Source organism: Haliotis rubra, unplaced genomic scaffold (genome assembly GCF_003918875.1).
Source record: "Haliotis rubra isolate DU_JTF1 unplaced genomic scaffold, ASM391887v1 Scf142, whole genome shotgun sequence".
In the NCBI taxonomy this organism is placed as follows: Eukaryota; Metazoa; Mollusca; class Gastropoda; order Lepetellida; family Haliotidae; genus Haliotis; species Haliotis rubra.
This window is the reverse complement of record NW_025765359.1, coordinates 181,307-199,754: the sequence shown is the minus strand read 5'-3', so window position 1 is coordinate 199,754 and position 18,448 is coordinate 181,307. Positions and strand designations below refer to the sequence as shown.

The window sequence follows — 18,448 nt, the reverse complement described above, 5'->3', positions numbered from 1 at the left end:
AAGTATCGTCGGTACTTCTAAAACTAATGGTTTGACGGAAAACAGGTCGTTAATCACGTTGAGCGTATGCTACCGTTATCTAATATTAACACTATCTATACAGATTAAGCATGGAATCTGATTTTTTTTTCATAATTTTGTTTTTCAGAAAAAAATGCGTAAGTTTCGTTTTAAGCCGCTTTTAGCAACATTCCAGCAATATCACTACAGGGGACACAAGAAATGGACTTGACACATTGTACCCATGTGGGGAATCGAACCCGGGTCTTCGGCGTGCCTAGCGAACGCTTTAACCACTAGGCTACCCCACCGCCCCCAGTTCAAAGGACTGTTTGCTATGTGTTGGTCAGACAGGATATAATCACCTTTATACACACAAAGCTGTTCATCTCTATGCTACAGTGGATTCATAAACATATGTTCATAACATTGTCAAAGTTGTACAATCGACTCTGCATTTGACAGTGATTTCGTGTTGATATGGTAAGTGTTTGTGTCCTGACAAAAAATATCCAATCCCATCACAATTGATAACATTGTCTATAGATACATAGAGACCCGTGAAGATCCGGGTTAGAATGTTGATCTTCAGTAGCCCATGCTTGTCGTAAGAGGCGACTAACGGGATCGGGTGGTCAGTCTCGCTGACTTGGTTGACACATGTCATCGGTTCCCAATTGTGTAGACCGATGCTCATGCTGTTGATCACTGGATTGTCTGGTTCAGACTCGACAATTCACAGACCGCCGCCATATGGCTGGAATATTGCTGAGTGCGGCGTAAAACTAAACTCACTCACTCACTCAGATACATGGAACACGACTTAACAACAACAATAACAACATCATCGACAACATTTTGTTTTTGTCAGTACTCACGCTGGTAAGAAATAGATTGGATTCCAGTAAGTACTCCTTACTACATGATTATCGTAAAACCAGCAAGAATGAAGATCGATTTATTGCGTGTCATTGAAATCTAATCGCGTAAATCAATGCTCTCACAACCGTTGGTGTACCTGGTCCAGACCGTGAAATGACTTGAATATTGAATAAAGAAATCTTACCCTTGTCTCTCTGCTATAATCACGCTGCTCTCACGAATGTAATTGAATAGAAAGCGTCAATGCCAGAGTTTAACCAGTCTCGATTGTCAGCCTAGACCGATTAAATCGCCCGTCAAAGGCAATGCAACGGTGAAAATTGTATGAAACGAACCCTGAAAATCAGTGATGACACCGTCGTCCGTATAAAGGGTCCAGCCCTACCGGTCGCACCATTACTAATACAATTGGTATTTAGAACTTTATATTTGTCATGCCGACGGCTGCTTGCTTCCCTTTGAGTGGCCTTTATAGAAGTTGGAGAATCAGATAAGGACAAACTGTATGGATGAACAACTTCTCTATTCAGGTGATGCGACGTATCGAAACAGATCGAAACGTCGCTTCACCCGAATAAAGAAGTTGTTCACCCATAAGGTTTGTCCTTAACAACCTCAGTGAACGTTAAACAACATGGGGGTGGTGGGGTACCTTGTGGTTAAATGGTTCACTTGTCACACCGAAGACTCGAGTTCGATTCCCCACATGGGTATAATGTGTAAAGTCCATTTCTGGCGTGCACCGCTGCTGGAATATTACTAAAGGTGGCATAAAACCATAAATTGAGGTAAAACCAAACTATTGCGTAAAACCCAACTCACTCGAGAAGAACATTTGTTCCGTAATATCAAGTGCTCGGTTAGTCCAGATAAAATCTTCATTTGTTTATCAATGTTCGTGATCTTTACGCTATTTTGAACGTCTAAAACCTTCATCAAGCTGCCTCGATAGGGAAATGCTATTCAGAAAGACGTTAATCCCAATTCAACCACTTAGATCAATTTCAAGGTGTGTCAAAACACAGATCGTAGATATTTAACACTGCTAGTGTGGTTGTATCCATTGTGACAGCCCACAGATTTATCACTTTGTTACAATCCATAAGCATTCATAAGGCGTTTACAGATATGGGCCTTCTTTATATGAATCGAACACACGGCCCAATGCGAAAGACATTGTCCTGAAAACAAGCATCCATTAGTTTATGGTTTTATAAATAACCGGAAATAAAAACACAAAAGCTGACTTCACAAGCCTTTTAGTACCTCAATGGAAGTCGATCGAACATTTAAAAGAGTCAGATGACTCTACAGTAACACCTGCTTTATTGAACAAGGATGGCAATGGAAATGTGTATCATATAATTACCGCAAACATGTACAAATTCTGCATTGATTTCTTGCACAGTATATGCAGACCGTATGTGGCTGGTAAGAAGTTAGTGTATATCTCACGAGGGATCGATCCATGCATGTGTCTGCATACGCATCCGATGCAATCAATGATTCACAATGACAAGCTGCACAGAACAAAATGCACAAGCGCCATTTCAGCTGCATTCTGCCAACTGCAGTTATATGCATTGTGTGGAAGGAAACAGGCCAGGCGTACACAGAGGGTTGTTTGTTGGGGACCAGTCTACTGCACTAAGTAATTTTGTATTATTATCATGGCATTTCAGATCAAAATCGATAGGGATAACAGAAACGCATGAACACGTGAAAATCATATTGAAATGCTCGGTTTATTAAGTTCACAAAGTAACATAATTTCACAATGTCGATACATTTGTTTTTATACACGGTTAACTGTTTGAGCATGAAGGATACTACTTGAACCGATGTGAAAATTGGACATAAAGCCCGGCTACCAACAGAGTGCCTATTGGTAATGAAGAATGAGTGAATAATAAAATCATTATGTGCCAGTGTGTATGGAGGAAATAGTAGGGGTGCATTTTGCATCTTGAAACATGGTTATAGTGCTGTAAAGGCGTAAACTGGAACACAAGTGAATCTTGAAACGGAACTGAGGACTGTCAAGGGGCCCATTTTTTCACCTGAGCCCAGTGGCCCAGATTTCGTGTATTCCATTGTCTACCTAACTTGACAACAATTGCGCGACATCGGTTCTATTGGAAGACACACTGAGAGGCTCTTTATCTCAGTTGCGCAAAATTGCAAAATTCGTAAGAGGCGTGATAAAGACTCTGCCTACACAAGTTTTGTTGCCAAGAAGGTATCAACTCTTTGTGATCAGGGCAGAGATACAATGCCTGAAACAGTATGTCATTATTTCTCACTTCAAGTTCTCTTGGAATGTCCTCGTTATGTTAACACAAGACAAACTCTTAGTGTGTGCTCGAGAAAGTGAAACTTTTTCCCTTGTTGCAATACTACAGTTCAAAGGACATTACTAGAATACATGGTAGTTATGAAAGAATCTAATATATCATCTGGTGCAAATAACCATTAAATCAAATATATCTATACATGTAAATCGTAAAACCATTTTATTTTTAATCACATTTTATGATCCTTTATTGTACGCGATTCATATTTTGGGATTTTTTTTGTCCAAAACAAAATTGTTGTTTGACGTTTAAGCCCGTCTATTAAGAAAATATCCTGTCATTTCATCAGATTTGAGTACAATGTCTAACACTTTAATACATGGTAAATAGATTCCTCTATTGTAGTAAATCTACGTGCATTTATGATTTTATAACATCCTTTAATTTGCTGGGCACCAATAGACCTTACTTCTGGCCCAAGTGGCCCTTAGGCTGAACCGCTTACCATTACTTCTGATCCACCCACGCCCAAGTTCAAAGATACTCCTTCTGTCATTCAGTTGATCCTTGTCCGCAAATCAATGATACCAATCAGACATCTTGAGGCTTGTTATCATGTGCATGGTATAGCGTGTATCTGCTGAATCACCCTGTCAATAATGCTTGATCTTTAAATAAACATACCTTGTTGGAACAATTCTGGATTTTCATTGCAAAGATCACTGTAAGTACTAAGCTAAAAGCCCTAATCACACAAAGGGTTAAGGCTCGTTTATTGTCGTAATAACAGTGCCCTACATTGATCGATTATCAAAGGATAATGACGTTCTTTATTGCACCGAATGCTTGAACCTTCTCATTTTCAATTTAACGTGCATGTGAGGCATTGCTACTGTTGGAAACATCGATGGTTAATAATTTCCCCGGGAACAGTACTGGACACAGTACAGAACAGTGCTTAAATGTTTTCACTGTGGATATACAGATCTTTATAACATTTCTTTATAAGAAGCTTTTCACTGTTTCATTTCCATGACTTGTTCATGTAGATTTAATTCGCATGAGGGTAATGTAATGTACACTTTTAAGTCATCACTTAGCTGATATGTGTACAAGTATCAACAAATAAAGGATCGGTCACAAAACAGTTGAATTTCAGCAACATTAGTCGCGGAGATGAGTTGGATAGGTGACCTTCATGATACATCTGGGAGCTACTACAGGTCGGTGATATAAATCGATTCCTCTCTGAATTTATAACCGTATTAAGGTTTCTTATGAACAAGAGTGGCATTATGCTTTATGCAATGGTTAAAAAACATAGCTATATTCTTCGTTTAAAACAGCATGAATGTACACTTTAACACTGTCAAAATTTCGAAATGCTGAAGCTCGCCTAAGGTGTGGCTCCCACAAGCTAGCAATAGAAAAGGGTCGATATATTAAGCAGGATAGACCAGACAGAACGTGTTTAGTTTGTAAAAAGCCTTATATCGAGAATGAATGTCATTTTATTTAAATTTGTAGTGCCTACGAAGAAATTACAACCAAATTTATACCTCAAAAATACTTTCTCCATCCTGTATATCACAAATTTGCAACATTGATGCCCATAAATAATGACACTATTCTAATCAACTTAGTTATTTATGTGTACAAAGCAATACTTGTCAGACAAAATATTCTCAATGTATGAAATGTTGATGTCTCTCATGTATGTCATAGTGATATGGGCCTAAGGCCACTCCACGTCAGAAATAAACTTGACTTGACTTAGTCAAATTACATTTTTGGGGATAAGTACTGTTCGACCTTTTCTACACTATCAGCTAAATGTGCCCTGTATCCCAGAGAGAACTGAGACAGTGTTGCTAATGGTGTTAGTACTCGAGGGAATAGTTTCCAATAACGGTTACCTATACCACCAGACCCTGGCGCCGTATTTGATTTGGACGTTTTGATATCAGATTTTTCAGGCAATCAAGAAACTAAAATGGCGAGCTCAATTATTCATGTACATCATCATTACAATCCTCTACCCATGGTTGCAGATGCCGGGTATAGACTGAAGACGTTTTCAAAATGCTTCACTAGAATCCGTTGTGAGTCCTTATCATCAAAACCAAGGGATTTAATTGCCTTAAAATTGTTTTTCATGAATATTGAACACAGTCGGAGGCTCCAATTTACGGAACTATGTCACGTGTATATGTGTCATTTATTTCCATTCATGGTCATCACTATTAGAGTCAATTCCTTAAATAGAATACAAAATGTCACGGTTTGGCCCGTCTAATTCCCCTTCCATTTCTTTTGATCTTCAACTAAGCCACTATCATTAAGCAATTACTTACAATGCTTATATTGGTCTGACAACTATTGATGGTCTCCTTTTAGTGTAACTGCATTAAATATATGTAAATCTATGTATCGTTGTTATGCACAAACCAAGCACGGTGCTAATGGGACGACTCTGCTAGGGCTATTATTACCCATGCGTTTCCGTTTTGTTTCGCTATGTTATCGCAAGGGGCAAACTAATTCACTTCATCAAGAATGGTGGCAACAACTCTTGCCCCTTAATATCCAGTCCGCATGCTATCGTTGGGCAGCAACGATAGCTGACAAGCCATAAATATTCCTGGGATGCCTAAGCCGCCCACGTCCTACAGCGTATGTGTTGTTTATGGTCTTGTTTTCTTTCACAGCCACACCAATATTTGCGTAAACATGAAGGTCGTGAGATCGGCATATTTGTACAACTGATATCACGGTATCTTATTGGTTGGAAGTCCAGCTCAATGGCAAGAGTAGCCTGTCTATAAAGGTCATCTGAAGAATGATATCAATAGAATGACTGTTGGTGTTCTTGGTATACGTGGACAGCGGGTGGAGAATTCGATGTGAATGGTTGCGTCCCTTGATCACGCCAGGAATATGTGATCATGTTTCCATATTTCCGATTATGTCTGTGAGCCAGTATCATACCTATGCCTAAATTGTAAACGTTTGAGAAGTGCACGACTTTTTGGGCTTTCCTCGCACTTCAAAGTGACACGTTTAGATGAAATTTGAATACTTTTCAAAGCGATGTTAAATCCAAATCACTAACTAACTGAGTGAGTGAGTGAGTGACTGACTCACCGACTCACTGACTGACTCACTGACTGACTCACTCACTCTTCGTATTCTATCAAGATGGTCGTTTAGGGTCTGGAGTTATCACATATTCTTCATCCCAATGATGCTTAATACTTTATGTTTTAATAGTGTTATTTGCAATCTCATCAAATCACCTCACACTTGCCAGATCCCGAGACGTAACTGCACAGCGATTTGAAACTGGGTGCACATGATAACAATATTTTTTATTATGCGGTTTTTTTATGTTCCAGCATCAGACATCGATAACTGAAAAATGTTCTTGGAGCCAGTAATAAGGATACGTTACACGTTCGACCGCGAGTATGAACAAATAATATTGAAACATTACCTGAAATCAGTAGGAACGATCTGATGACTCCGCCACACGCATGCTCATTTTAAATTATTTTTCGTTTGACAACCAGCAGCCAACTTGTCAATGAGACGAATGGTGCTGTGATCCCCACATGGCGTGTGACCATGATGTATTTCTCAAAGTCGAGTTGCAGGTTAGTCTGTTGATATATCGATGTGAATTCGTAAAAAGCCTTACTCTCAAAGATCGATCTAACATGCAGAATACCTGCAGCCCCGAACGCTAAATCCGTTACATAAGTTAAACATATCTCCATCTGAACAGGAATGATATAAATATGGTTAATTAAGAACGCGCACAGTTGAGTGTGTGCATCTGACCCCGAGTTCACACGTGTTCGCGAGTGTGCTTGGTTCTTTGTCACCTGTGTGTTCGCGTGTGTGATTGCCAACAGGAAATATTCGGAGGAGTTCGCGTTTCGCCCACCACTCAAAGATACCATGAAAGACAGATGGGCAGGGTTTTAACGCCATTATGGACTAGGCCCCAACTAATGCCGGACTTTCTTTCAATACAGATAATGGTGATCGTATGCTTGTTTATACGGTGAGCGTAATGTGAACAGCGTTTTATTTTTGTCAAGAATGTCGGCGTAATGTATGGATGCTATCCCTTTTATCCAAGTTAATCACATGCTAAAGGGCACCCAAAGGAACATTGGCCTTTTTACCCATTTCCTCCTGAAACCATTCATTAAGTATTTGCGAGTGACTTTAAAGGTTCTGCTTTTAATTTACCATTGAAGATATTGATCTTAATGAATGAGATCTAAATAACATTGAACGTTAGATCAGATAGGCTGGTACTTAAAGTTTCATCAATGGCTCTGTGTTTCCAAACTTCAAAAATCTACGCACAGATGTTTTGCGTTTCGACTGAAATCAGAAATCGTCACCGTGGACCCCGGCATATGTTAGACCAAACTTCTTGAACATTGATGATTCTTCAGGCGGAATATAAGCCATAGATTCTCGATATTATTTTGCATCTGCTGGAATATGTTTATATTATTTTCACCTACATCGCCAAGAAGAACAACACCGGTACTTATAATATATAATATATAAAAAGGATTTATTTGGCACCTGGTATCCAAGCTGTTCAACGGCGCATCACAAAGTCTAGGAGATTTTTATAACCCCGGATAACTCATCGCTATCAAGAAAACTATATACTCTTCCACAAACATCCACAAATACAAATGCCCTCGTGGCACGTAATTTAAAGATAAAATGTCAAAGCTGATCGTGAACAGTTCATTCCCTTCAGAAAATATCTTTGTGTCTGTAAAATGTTCTGTAGGCGGTGCCAAATGATTTATGATATCTGACTTCTTATGTGGAATCGCGTTAACAGAATTGACGTTTATTACACAAAGCTGTAAACCAAAACTGGTGAATATTGACGTGATTCTAACACATTAACCAATAGCACAGTCCCCGACTTCCGTATATCTTGCTCGGCATAATTGGCAAACGAAAAGAGTCTTTGTCCACTCCATGAAGGAAGCTATTGGCTCTGCTTTTGAATCCACACCTAGCCATATATCCGTGATATCAATCTAGTAATGCAATAGATATTCAATCAGCTACAAATCAATAGGCTTGGAGTATTCCGGTTTTGCGTAGTCTCGCTTTCTTAGCTATTGATCTTCATCATTGTACGGCGGAGCATGTCGACGACACTTCTGTTCAGAACGTGATTACAGCGAGATGTAGCAGTCACAGGCGTCAAGGAACTTCTAAGAACAGGATTATAAGTTCGTGTTGGTGATTACCGTGACTTTTAGCCATTGATATGATATGATGTACTGGAGATGTGTGACGGTTTACAACGTCATAGTCAAACAAAGAGGAACTTTGGAACGTTGGAATGATTACTGCTCCCCTTGGCAGATTATGGATACACCGAGGTTCGTTTTATGTAAATACATGTGGAATGCATGTCGAATTCAAAATATGAATTCTTGGCTTCAGTTTTGAAGATGAAGGACTAATCATCAGCGAGGAACAGTTAGAGAACGTACGTAATGTTTCTGTTTATTTCAAATCAGTCACATCTGATGTCTGCTCTGGTTTTATTTATATTTATATACTATATATTTTTGAATATTCTGTTTCATTTCAAAGACGTCACTGCAAACTAGAATTAGAAAACATGTTGTAAATGACTGACGTGTTGTTTAAGGTGTTAACGTTTATGATTCTCTGTATGCAATGCGATTATCTATACGTGATATGTTGTCGTGTTATAGTTTCTGTTCCGACAACATAAGAATGAAATATCGACACAGTCAAAAGATGTTAAGATTAAAGATAATTTTGCGAGGCAACTTGACGATCAATTGCATTTTTCTAATAATTTTTGCATTGGAAACGAGTTTGAAAACTAATATAGTTAAAATCCTTCCCAAAATGTTAGCTATTAAAATAATGATGGGATGTTACTCTTTTTTATATCAATATCATATTATTAATTTATTTATTAAACGTTCATGGGTCAGATTCAGTTTAATTGGTTGTCTTTAAATATGGCCACGAAGTAATTGATTTATCCCTTGCACGATACGTTTCTAAGGTGTTAAACATTGGTACATTGAGAGGCAGTTGTGGTAGTGGTTGTCTACGTCCCGTTGAACAAACGTTCTTTATGGTAAGCCGATGATAAAGTATGAACGTTACGACAACCTTAGAGTGAGTGAGTGAGTTTAGTTTTACGACGTTTTTAGCAATATTCCAGCAATATCACGGCGGGGGACACCAGAAATGGACTTCACACATTGTACCCATGTGGGGAATCGAACCCGGGTCTTCTGTGTGACGAGCCAACGCTTTAACGACTGGGCTACCCCACCGCCCCACCACATTAGAGCGAAGATCGCTTTGTTGAACTGAACTCTGGTCTGTCTCCTCATCATAGCAGTTTCTAACGTTCGAGGGGCGGTGGGGTAGCCTAATGGTTAAAGCGTTGGCTCATCACGCCAAAGTTCACACCCGGGTTCAAATCCCCACATGGGCACAATGTGTCAAGCCCATTTCTGGTGTCCTCCGCCGTGATGTTGCTGGATATGTTGTATTACCCACTTGGTCAACGTATGGGTAGTTGCATACTAATCTCGTACGTCACACCAGTGTCGTATCGCGTTGTCGTAACGACTTAACCTGAGATTCTAACGATTTGATTGGATAACCGATGACCTCTCAGTTAGGTCACGTTGTGACGGAACTGCTTGTTCATTCAAAACAAACACGTGAATTCATTCTTATACAACTTAGATGCATTGTGGGAATGTAAACATTGCGAACGTTGCCGTGTCGCTGTTTAATTGTGAGTCGAACTGAGACATTATATTCGTCGAAAAACATAAACGCAACTCGTCACCTTCCTATGGTTTCTGACCTCGCTGTCGCTCGGTCAGATACCATAGGAAGGACACTCGTTTCGTATAATTCGTATGTAATGAGACCGAGCGTAGTATTCTCTATGTCCGAGTTTGGAAACAAGCACAACATGATGACCAAATAATGATTACAGAGGGATCCAGGTTTTCCTTCGAGACAGGGGCGGCGGGGTAGCCTAGTGCTTAAAGCGTTGGCTCGTCACGCCGAAGACCCAGGTTCGATTCCCCACATGGGCACAATGTGTGAAGCCCATTTCTGGTGTCCCCCGCCATGATATTGCTGGAATATTGCTAAAAGTGGCGTAAAACTAAACTCAGTCAGTCAGTCAGTCCTTCGAGACAACCGCTAGTTTGATACAACAAACTTCGACACAATGTTGTTCGAATGTTCTTGTACTTGGACTCATAAGCCGCAATGTGCCAATGTTTAGCAGTCTACCAGCCATTGCCACAAGATACGCTAGGGTATGATCCAAATGGAATTAAGGTCGTGGTCGATCGGAAGAGTTGCATAACCAGAAACCAGGATCCGCGGATTGTGTGTTCGAACAGACATGTCTACATTGCGCTGCTCAAGTTTTGAAAATATTACAGGTTCGTGTCATCCGCCCGTTCACTATGTACTTTTAGTTTCAGAAACGTATCCCATATGTCTTTCCCTAACAACACAAACCGAAGGGTATATGACTCCAATCACTCTAAAGGAAGGCATCTGTTGTCAGGATAAATACAACGAAATCAGTTTCTGGCAAGTTGATTGCCTGTTGACAGACATACGTAATGATACTTCTTATTCTTATTCTTATTCTTCTCCAATACTCTGTCCGCCATTTTGTGACATTACAAAATGCAGTTTTAATGCCCGTATGGATTTCTGTTAGTGGTGATGACCTTGACCTTTCCTTGTGCAGCGCATCTACGACGTGGTACAAGGCTCAGTCCCATCTCCTTCCCAGCTGTAATGTCGCTTTGGTCTCCTGTCTCAAGAGGCTTGGCGAGCACGACCTGCTATAATTAGACAATAACCGACGAGCTTCAGTACATTACAGGTTATGTCCCGAGTGAATGAATAGAGTTAATCCCGAGTCTTTGTCAATGGACGTACAGCATCCAGTCACTCGGGACAGTCAATCCGTTATTCCGGGTTCGGAGTCAATTTCCATGTGTTATTCAGGGGCATTTTATAAGAACAGATGGATTACGAAACTCATAACTCAACCATACATAGCAATCGCATCATTTTGTTCAAATGACGTCATGTGAAGTCATGAACCATAGACATCATATCGTATTTTGTTGAACAATGAAACGATGTGACATTATGGCTTCGAAAGACAAATCCTTTTTATGAGTCGTTATCGAGCACATGTTAAAACACCGGACATTTATTGCACTCGGTCTGTCATGGCTGATATTAATATTTCACTCAAAAATATTATTCATTCACGCATTGGATATCATATGCTGTATGTATAATAATTTCCAGAGTTATCTCTCTCAAGTTTGATACTCTTCCGGATTTCATGGCGACAAGATATCATAGGAGAGGGTGTTATGATCTACGATATAGCTAAGCAAAATTGTTGCCCCTAGCTGTGTCCGGATCCGCTGATTGTGTACTCGAATCTCTGACTCGCTGTGATTATGGTTTTCTTTTCGTCTGAACTGAACTTTTATTTCTGAACTGAACTTTTATTTCTCTCAAGGCTACATACATAGCATAATGAGGGTTTACAGAGGTCATGCAAAGTAAGTAATGGCGACATAAAGTCTATTTAAATTGCATAATATAGAGCGACTAAAAGTTGAGAGTTTGATCAAGTCCGAGACATTTTTACTTTGAAATAAACCTATCATTTTAAATACAGATGGTCTCTTGATGCTCAGTGTTGGAAGTAGTTTCTTTCTCAGATCGTTGAAATAATTACAATTAAACAAGTAGTGGTATTCATCTCCAATATCATTTGAAACACATAGGGTACATTTTCTATCAGAAATATCAGTTTTGTACCATCTACCATCCTCAATCGGTAATCGATGACATGATAATCTGAACAATGTTAAAGAAATTTTATGTTTATCAGGTCAATGTAGATACATTTCTCACTAAATATAATACCCAGATATTTATATTCATCAACATTCCCTAGGTAAGTATCAGAGATTGCAAATTTATGACAGCACCCTGTCCTCTGATTTCATAGACATGGCTATACCACGCATTGTTTCGAGCTTTCCTCCAATATCAAATAACGCGGTCTGGATAAGTGCAAGAAAACGACGTATTGAACATGGCGTCAAACTAAACATGCAACGTGTGTTTGACGTCATCCAGATACTGTACTGTTGTTTGAGGAGGCGTACTGAAGACTAATTAATGCGATAAGTTGTTAACGGTTCAAAATACTTGGAATCAATGGCTTGCACTTGCTAAAAGGTTCGTGTCGATTTAATGTGACGCTACTAATTAAACTAATCATGTATGGCATGTTTTTATCATGCATCGCTAAATAAGCTAGCACGTTCACAGTGAGAGCCCCCGGAGGTCAATACGCCACACCTCGAATCCTAGTGCTGGGTACAGTAGTGTGGAAGTCGCGGTGGTTGCGTGGGTTATGCGGTTGACTTTGTGTGCTGATGATTAGGTCCTGACTCCGACGGTATGGGTTCGAATCCCGGATGCAACTCAAGCCAACAAAAGTACTACAATCTGCACTTTACTAAGAAAGTGTAAGCCCAAATATAACATTAGTTACATTTGACCACTTTCTAAATGACATTGTGTATTCATGATAAATATTGATTGTGATAAAACAGCGACTGCAAACTGTTCTTTAGAACAGATCTATTCAGATTTGATTTCTGAATTTGTGAGATAAGTTACAAATTCAAAATAAAGCCACAAAACCAAATTTACAATTTAAGGACCAACCCATGTCCCCAATTGTGTGGGGAAGCACTGATTATCGCAACTATGTATATGCAGTTCCCAGAGCTCATGAAATAACCAATATTGCCGATGTGACGCTAAATCTTAACTCACTCACTCATGAAATAACCAGGTTTCACATATATGACCGAGCGTCTGACACAACTCGTGAAACATTCTTCTGACAACATCTCTGACAAAAATATTTTGTCAGATTGGAAACTGGTTACCATGGTATCAGATAGTGATGATGCCTTTGAAGAAAAAGTATCTGTCAATGAGAAGGGTTGGTTGATGTGTTGGTTTGCTGTTTAATGCCGCACTCAGCCGCCTCTTACGACAAGCATGGGTTACTGAAGATCAATTCTAACCCGGATCTTCACGGATATTAAACGAGAAAGTGTAACGATCATGCAGGTCATGCTACCACTGACTCACACAGAATAAGACCCGACACAGAACCTTTAACTGGAACAACAACTCATGAATTTATTTACAATCATTACCTAATCATAACCAGCATCTTTGTGGTCTATGTCGGAATCATGGCTGCATTAATGTTTTTAAACACAGCTCGATGTCTGTAATGGAAAATATCGCTTGCTGACAAGTGCATATATCGACTGAACGATACTGTTTGACAACATCAATGGTACATGTTTCATGACTCTCAGTTCGATAACGATCCTGTAATCATGGTGTGTGCTCAACATGAACTAACTATCTAGTTCCCCGCTCATAATTATTATCAAAGCCATTGCGAAAGCGCGTTTTATATACATCACACGTCATTCGTCAGCAGACCTCTCCAGACATGAGTGCTTCTGCAAGTGCGTATATGTTATGCTCTGTATTACACCTACGGTTTCAAGCTTCAGTAAATACGAATCCACTTGTTCTATCTGTACACGTTACCAGGAAGTGAGAGGACGTATATAGTCACAGTGTCCATTTGTGCGTGACAATATGAGAATCTACAATACATGAGTGTCTTGGTTCTCTTGTCGCTTTGAACAGTGTTCCAGTGATATATTCTGCTGAATGTGGGAAGGAATTCCGAAGTAATACTGGTCGCAAACGGTTTGAAGAACACCTGATGTTCTTAACGCACCAACGCTGTGGTATCGATGTTCTAAATTTAACCACCGTTGTGGTGGTGTGTGATCCTGTGCACAGAGCTCAGATCACAAATTAGTTGAAGTTAAGCAACGTTGAGCGCGGAGAGTTCTTGGATGCATATCTGTGACCGTGTTTGGCAACTTGACTCCTTAGAGTTTCTAGGACGAAGCACATGTGAACATGTAGTCTCGACTTAGGCAAGAGAGTTTATTTAAAATTGCCTCTGTTCACCCACCAGAAAACGGGTACCCGGTAGGAAAGGCATGTGACGAATAACCTCACAGACGGCTTGGGTTATCCTAGGTAACAATAATAGCACTTTGAGCATATCCCTGTGACGGGGAAAGGCGCTATAGGAATGGCCTTAGGCTATTATATTAACTCAAAATAACTGTCGAAAAGCACTGAATACATGTTAGAAGCATTCCATAGAAAATATTGCTGAAACATAACACAAGTATATTTGTGTTTGTAAATAAAATGTCAACTGCAGAAAAAACAGGTATTGTAAAAAGACTCTCAACAGATACAGGAAACCGTTTGATTTTTATAAGAATGTTAACTATTTTTGCCAATAACTCAAATTACTGATAAACATTTTTGTTTAGATCAAAATGAAAAGCTCATCTGGACGAGATTATGTTTCAAGAGTTTAAAAAAGTTTTAGACATAAAAACGTAGGAATAAAATGAAAACATTCATGTTCCGTTATATCTTTGATGTTTTCCTTATGTGAGTGGGAAGTAATAAATTAAAAATGTTTTGTCCTTAAATAAGTGCCGACTGATGTTTGGATACATATTACAATCTCCATGCGAATACAAGAAATGTGTTAAGGCTTCACTTCGGGTTTAAACTAATCATGTGACCTAATATATATCTGGCATTGTGTGAAGCTTTTCATTTTGTGCAAACAATAATTATGATACACATACAGCATACAGGATACCTATCCACCATATTTGTTTGATACTACTAATACAGTGGTAAACGAGGACGTGACTCTTTTTCATAACACGGCAGTGAAGCTCAAATTTGCAGCAAAACTGACTCCTCTTGCATTTGTGTGGTATTATTTGGTTAAAGTTCAAAACTGAGTATCAGAGCAATTCATGTACAAACAAATACTACTTGAAAATAGAACACAATAATTGCGTGCGAGAACATGAAAAGACATCGATCAGAGAACTTTTCAATAAACACGTGTATTTTTCATTCACTTTGGAGATTGAAAAAGATATTTATTTACTTGCCTGATCATTGAATAGAATTATGCCATTATTACAATGCGCACTCTCATTTCATTCCATACGCTGGCTTTGACTACAGCAAACTAGTGATGAATATATATGAATGTGTTACTTACAATCATACAAGATGTAACGGTGCTATATAGTGTTAGATCTCATGCAGGTGGTCGTAACTTGTTTACTCAGATATTCATAGTATTCACAGAGTCTGGAACAATTATTGTCAAACCGTAACATATGTTGGAATGAAAGCCGCAGTGGCTTAAAGTCGTTGTGATAGTGATATCGGTGATAGTGAAAGTGTCCAAAACAGCTATTGCAGAACCGGTGGATTATGGCTTGGGGGTAGCATCCCTGTCATACGTGTTTGCGTCATTGAATGTAGTTTTCAACTTTATACATAATTATTTTACACCAACAACAATAGGCTGGCATTTCCATTTTAACAATAATGAACATTGTGTTTCTCTTTTCAGGAAAATGACTGACACCATTGGGTATAACACCAGTCTATATTCCTCTATGGCCTTTCTGGCACAGAGTGACGAGGACTTGTGCAACGGAGACGTCAACTGCAGTGACATCACGGGGCGAGGTGCAGGACAGAGAACAGCAATGGAGGAACCAATATGGACACCGGATGTTATTCAAAGAGTTGTCTCCCTTCTTTTCATAATGCTATTGACCTTAGTTGGAAACACTATCATAATCATAGTGCTGACTTGTAGCCGTTACCGAAAGCGCTACAGTCGAGTGAATATTTTTATCGTGAATCTAGCTATTGGGGATTTAACAGTGTGCTTCTGTACAATGACAACTGAGATTCTATTTGTTGCTTTTGGACAGTGGGTCCTTGGACCAGCTGCGTGTAAGATTCTCACCTACATACAGATCGTGACGTTGGCCAGCACGACATTCATACTGACGGCAATGAGCTTCGACCGATACATGGCAATTTGTCAACCGCTTGTGTACCGTGCCACAACGTCGCGTGCTAAGAAGATGATTGTGGCTTCGTGGATTTCTGCTTTTGTGTTGGCTATTCCTCAAATGTTTATTTTCCTCCAGACCGAGGATAAAGAAACGCATAAATTGAAGTGTTCCAGTGCAGGCTATACGGCCTGGTGGCAGAGGAAGCTATACTTCTCCTTCATGACTTCCTATATTCTTGTTGTACCAGCTGTGTTCATCTCTTACTGTTACATCAATGTAGTTCTTGTCGTATGGAGACAGGGAAGGGATATTGCAGCATCGAAAGAAAGCAACCTCACCCTACGGCGTTCGATAGCGGACAATAAAGCCATCCCTCGAGCAAAGATAAAGACGATTAAGATGACATTTAGCATCATTGCGAGTTTCATTGCGTGCTACACTCCTTACTTCGTTACGACCTTGATACGGGTGTACAGTGAATATAAGTACAAGATTCCCAAATCTGTTATGGCGTTTGCCGAAACAATAGCATTGCTACAGAGTGCTATTAATCCGCTTTTGTATGGAATATTTAACATCAAACTCAAGAGAGGATTAATGGAAGTTTTCTGCCCTAATAAGCTTATTCGGACCACCAGCCTGAAGAGTAACGGTATGACCGAGTGTATGTCTGTGACAGAGGATTATCAAGCCACGAACGCTAAACGACACTCTGCATTCTCAGCACGATATAGAGATCCCGCTTCAACATCAAGTAGTAGCTCACATGAAAGGGTGAAAGGTGTTATCATCACCGAGGAAAATAAAAATGGATTCAAACTCAGAGTAAGGTTTGCATCTAAAGATACCTTTTTGGGCGAACGCCATAGTTCAGACGGTGGAGAACAAAGATCTTGTGACGTTGCTCACATCAAGACAACGTGTATGTGATTCTAGGATTACATTATATTTATCGCCCCCTGTGAAATACTACTGACCATAAATTTAAACATCACATGGAATACCCTTCCTTCATTGTGATGTTATCTTGGAAACCAAAGGTGTTCTTGCAGTGCTCTTCGCTCAACCATGGCGCTATCCATGCATGTGACTTCATCTATATGCATGCCTTACATATGTAGACGATATTCATTCCGTTACTATAGCGCACACATGGTGCGTAAAACTAAGATGCATGGTACAACCATTCCAGATCAGATTTTAAGCTCTCTGTAAGGCGTAGACTATACTACGTCGTGCGCACAAACGTTTTATTATGAAACTATTTTATATATTATATGTATACCAACCCAAGACTTAAAAGTAACCTTACGTAAATACGTATAGTCCTTTTGCAGTGAAAACGTACCGATGAATTTCAATTTAAACAAAAAAGTAAATCGGATAAAGTGGAATTACAATTGCGAATCCTCATAATTTTACCTTGCCAAATGAACATTAAAATCTCAGAATTTTATTCAACTTAGGATAAAAGTTGTTTAACAAACTATCATAGTTTCAAATAGCTATTATTAGTTTGTATTACAAGGGGGTATGCACACCGAGAACAAGTACAGTTGGTCTAAGTTAACGCTCATCACGAACCGCACGTGCATTTGTTTCACTGTTCCAACTACTGCTCTTACCCCTTTGTAATACAAACCAATAATAGCGATTTCAATGTATGATCGTTTGTTAAACAACTTTTATTCTAAGATAAATAAAATTCTGAGATTTAAATGTTCAATTGGCAAGGTAAAAATTGTGACGATTCTCAATATTAATTTCACTTCATTTGATTTACTTTTTTGTTTAAAGTGAAATTCATCGGTACGTTTTCACTGCAAACAGACTATAAATGTGACCAAGGGATGAGAAAGTTAAAATGAAACACGAACGAACGCATTGATCCTTATCTGATAGACGTCACAATGGGAATCTGATATGTACGTGGTGAAACAATGGGATTGAACATTACTGCCCCACAATCGAACCCTACCATAGACGCATCTCCATTTCCTGACCAACTGACTTGACCTTTACGCAAAATAGACCCATTTACTTAAAGATATATGGTGATAGAAACAAAAGCTATATTTGTAACGGTGACGAGCCGGTAGATGCAGAAGTAGCAGTTTAGGA

At 39.3% G+C, this 18,448-nt stretch overlaps 1 protein-coding gene across 1 annotated transcript; it reads left to right on the top strand.

The window, feature by feature from the left end:
• The first annotated feature begins 8,399 nt into the window (after positions 1-8,399).
• On the top strand, positions 8,400-17,727 carry LOC124269108 (gonadotropin-releasing hormone II receptor-like). Its single transcript, XM_046704126.1, has 2 exons — positions 8,400-8,718; positions 15,871-17,727. The coding sequence occupies exon 2, from the start codon at positions 15,875-15,877 to the stop codon at positions 17,255-17,257; it is 1,383 nt and encodes a 460-aa protein (XP_046560082.1). The 5' UTR covers positions 8,400-8,718; positions 15,871-15,874; the 3' UTR covers positions 17,258-17,727.
• The last annotated feature ends 721 nt before the right edge of the window (positions 17,728-18,448 follow it).